General features: G+C 38.1%; 2 protein-coding genes across 2 annotated transcripts; both read right to left on the reverse strand.

Annotated features, from left to right (window-relative positions):
* Window positions 1–255: 255 nt before the first annotated feature.
* LOC109241402 lies at window positions 256–1308 on the reverse strand. Its single transcript, XM_019408148.1, has 3 exons — window positions 1278–1308; window positions 935–1150; window positions 256–656 (listed from the first exon to the last, which is right to left on the reverse strand). The coding sequence occupies exons 1-3, from the start codon at window positions 1306–1308 to the stop codon at window positions 256–258; spliced, it is 648 nt and encodes a 215-aa protein (XP_019263693.1).
* A 63-nt stretch (window positions 1309–1371) lies between these two features.
* On the reverse strand, window positions 1372–2436 carry LOC109241403. Its single transcript, XM_019408149.1, has one exon. The coding sequence runs from the start codon at window positions 2434–2436 to the stop codon at window positions 1372–1374; it is 1065 nt and encodes a 354-aa protein (XP_019263694.1).
* Between the last annotated feature and the right edge of the window lie 341 nt (window positions 2437–2777).

A 2777-nucleotide genomic window follows, 5' to 3' on the forward strand; every position in this document is an offset into this window, starting at 1 on the left:
AGCGTGAAGCGAGGAAAAGCGACAACCCCCATTTCACGAAGCGAGAAGCGAGAAGCGAAGCGCCCGCTTTTTTGAAGTGAAATTAAAAAAAAAATTAAAATAAATACGGCATAGACAACACATGTAATTGTAAGCAAATGTTCAATACTTGAATTAAAAAACTAAAGAGTAGCATCAATTAAAGCACAAAATGAGCATCCTATTCTTCTACAAGATTGTCAAGAGTAGCATCAATTAAAGCACAAAATGAGCATCCTATTCTTCTGCAAGATTGTCAAATTCTTGTATTCCACTATCATTATTATATTGCTCGTCATCTTCTTCATCAACTAGGGACAAAGTAGCTGCCTGTTTTCCCTTCCTCTGTGAACTTGAAGTTGAGGTACTCCCCCTCAAACCATAAATCCTCTCCCCAATTCCACGCGTCTCCGCAACATCACCCCAAGTGATATCAGAAGTATCCTCAAATACTTCTTCATCTGCATGATCTTCCGGGACTCCAGTTAGCCATTCATTAGCATCATCGATGTTGTCCAAACTAATTGGATCAATTACATTGCGAGCGTTGTAACGACGCCTCAATGTTCTATTGTACTTAATGAAGACTAGATCATTGAGACGCTTCAAGGTTAGTTTGTTCCTCTTTTGGTATGAGTCTGCCAATAATAAGTAATTAGTAAGATTAGGACAATTGAGATATAATTTAATTATCTCAATATACTAAATCTTTCTTATTAGTTCTTACATGCTCAAACACGCTCCAATTCCTTTCACACCCGGCTGAGTTACATGTTAGACTTAGAACCTTGATGGCAAACTTTTGTAAATCTGGAGTAGAATGACCATATTGTAGAAGTAGAACAAATTTTCAAAACATAATATTAATAAAGAAATAACTTATTAACTATAAAATAACATATAAGCACTCGCTCACCTGGTGACTTCGTCGTTCTTTGTCTAATGGCCATGTTTTTTCCAAAAAGTTGTTCAGCATTCCTATAAATACTAAATTGCTCTGTGATTTTATCTTGCACTGATTCTTCAGGTATCAACTTCTCAATGCATTCATAGTAATCATTCCACAAAGGTTCATCTCCTAGAATCCTCTCTTCATTGGCATAAAACAGTTCCGGGTTCAAAACAAGTCCAGCTGCATGCAAAGGGCTATGAAGCTTACTATCCCACCTTTTATCTATGATCTCAAAGACTCTTTTGTATTTTCTTTGATCACTAAAAGAGTCTTGAATAGCCTCCTTTCCCTATCAATTGCTTCGTACAAGTAGCCCATTGGTGGCCTTTGCTCCCCATCCACCGAAGCACTTTAACTAAAGGACCACCAATCTTCAATGCATGAACCACATTGTTCCAGAATCAAGGAGAAAGTATAATATCTGCAGATTCTCTCCCTCGAGCTTCCCTTCCACAGGCACTGCTAGTGTACTCATCTGAAACAAACAACTTCTTCAAATTGCTTTTTTGCTCATACATCCTAGCCAAAGTCAAGAAAGCAGTAGCAAATCTTGTCTTTGCAGGTTTCACCAAGCTTCTTTGTTTAGTGAATTTCTTCATCATGTTCAATAATAAAGGCCTTTGAACAATATAGGAATGCACTCTAATTGCCTGACTAAAGACAGTACTGAAGGGTCTTTCCTTGAAAATGTCACCAAAGATCAAATTAACAGAATTTGCTGCACACTGTGTCCAATAGATATGCGGGTACGCAGCAGACATCAAATCACCAGCTTCAACATTTTCACTGGCGTTGTCCGTGACAACTTGAACAACATTTTCTGCTCCAATAGAGTTTATTTTACTCTTGAACAAGGAGTACATTTTGGTTGAATCAGTCGAAGAGTCGCTTGCATGAACGGACTCAAGAAACAGGCTTCCCTTAGGAGAATTCACCAAGATATTGATGATCATTTTTCCATTTCTCGCTGTCCACTTATCCATCATAATAGAACAACCAAACCTGTTCCATTCTACTTTGTGCTCCTCCACGATTTTGTTCACCTCTGCTACCTCTTTTTGTAGATATGGCCCACTAACTTCATAATAAGTTGGAGGCTTCATTACTGGGCCATATTGGCCTACGACCTCAATAAAAGCAGCAAAAGTGTCAGTATTATTAACACAATTAAAAGGAAGACCTGCATCATATATCCACCGGGCAAAAAAGGTTACTTCATGGTCCCTCAAAATTGCTTTTGCATCAACTTGAGGATTACCACTTTTTCCTTCCTTATCTCCAGATTTTCGCGAGAAGTAACAATCCATAGGACCTTTGGTCTTGCCAGTAGATCCACAACTAGAAGACATTGGTGGAAGCATCCTTCCCTGCTTTTGTGATTTTGGTGGAAGCGACAAAGCATTGTCACCTTCTTCTGTTTCATCATCATCGTCATCAAGATTATAAAGTTCTTGTTCATGAATCATTTGAGTGTTTAACTATTTCTTTTTTTGAAGGTATGCTTTCAGTTCTTCCTTCACATGCCCTAGAACTTTAGGACAAGATGCGACATTTGGATCACCACCGATTAGATGGGTTTTTTGACGATAGATTCCTCCCTTTGTAATCTTATGACAAAAAAGACATCTAATGGCCATCTTGTTGGTCTCGTTAACTCTTTCAGAGTAAGCCCAAGCCGGGTCTTTCCTATCTTCTTTTGGCGCCATTAAAATAACAACTGCATAACATATAAGAAAGGCAATAAGAACTAAGAATAAAAAATATATAATTGGGCAGAAACTGGGCAGAATTTGGGCAGAATTTTCTG

Source organism: Nicotiana attenuata, unplaced genomic scaffold (genome assembly GCF_001879085.1).
Source record: "Nicotiana attenuata strain UT unplaced genomic scaffold, NIATTr2, whole genome shotgun sequence".
Classification (NCBI taxonomy): Eukaryota; Viridiplantae; Streptophyta; class Magnoliopsida; order Solanales; family Solanaceae; genus Nicotiana; species Nicotiana attenuata.

Excerpts from the sequence above, each read along its gene's own strand:
- LOC109241402 (XM_019408148.1), bottom strand. The coding sequence starts at position 1,308 with ATGGGGAGCAAAGGCCACCAATGGGCTACTT. Across the intron at positions 1,151-1,277 it reads AGGCCACCAATGGGCTACTT|CTGGACTTGTTTTGAACCCG; the intron begins GTACGAAGCAAT and ends CTTTGCATGCAG. Across the intron at positions 657-934 it reads AAGAACGACGAAGTCACCAG|ACTCATACCAAAAGAGGAAC; the intron begins GTGAGCGAGTGC and ends TATTATTGGCAG.
- LOC109241403 (XM_019408149.1), bottom strand. The coding sequence starts at position 2,436 with ATGATTCATGAACAAGAACTTTATAATCTTGATGACGATGATGATGAA.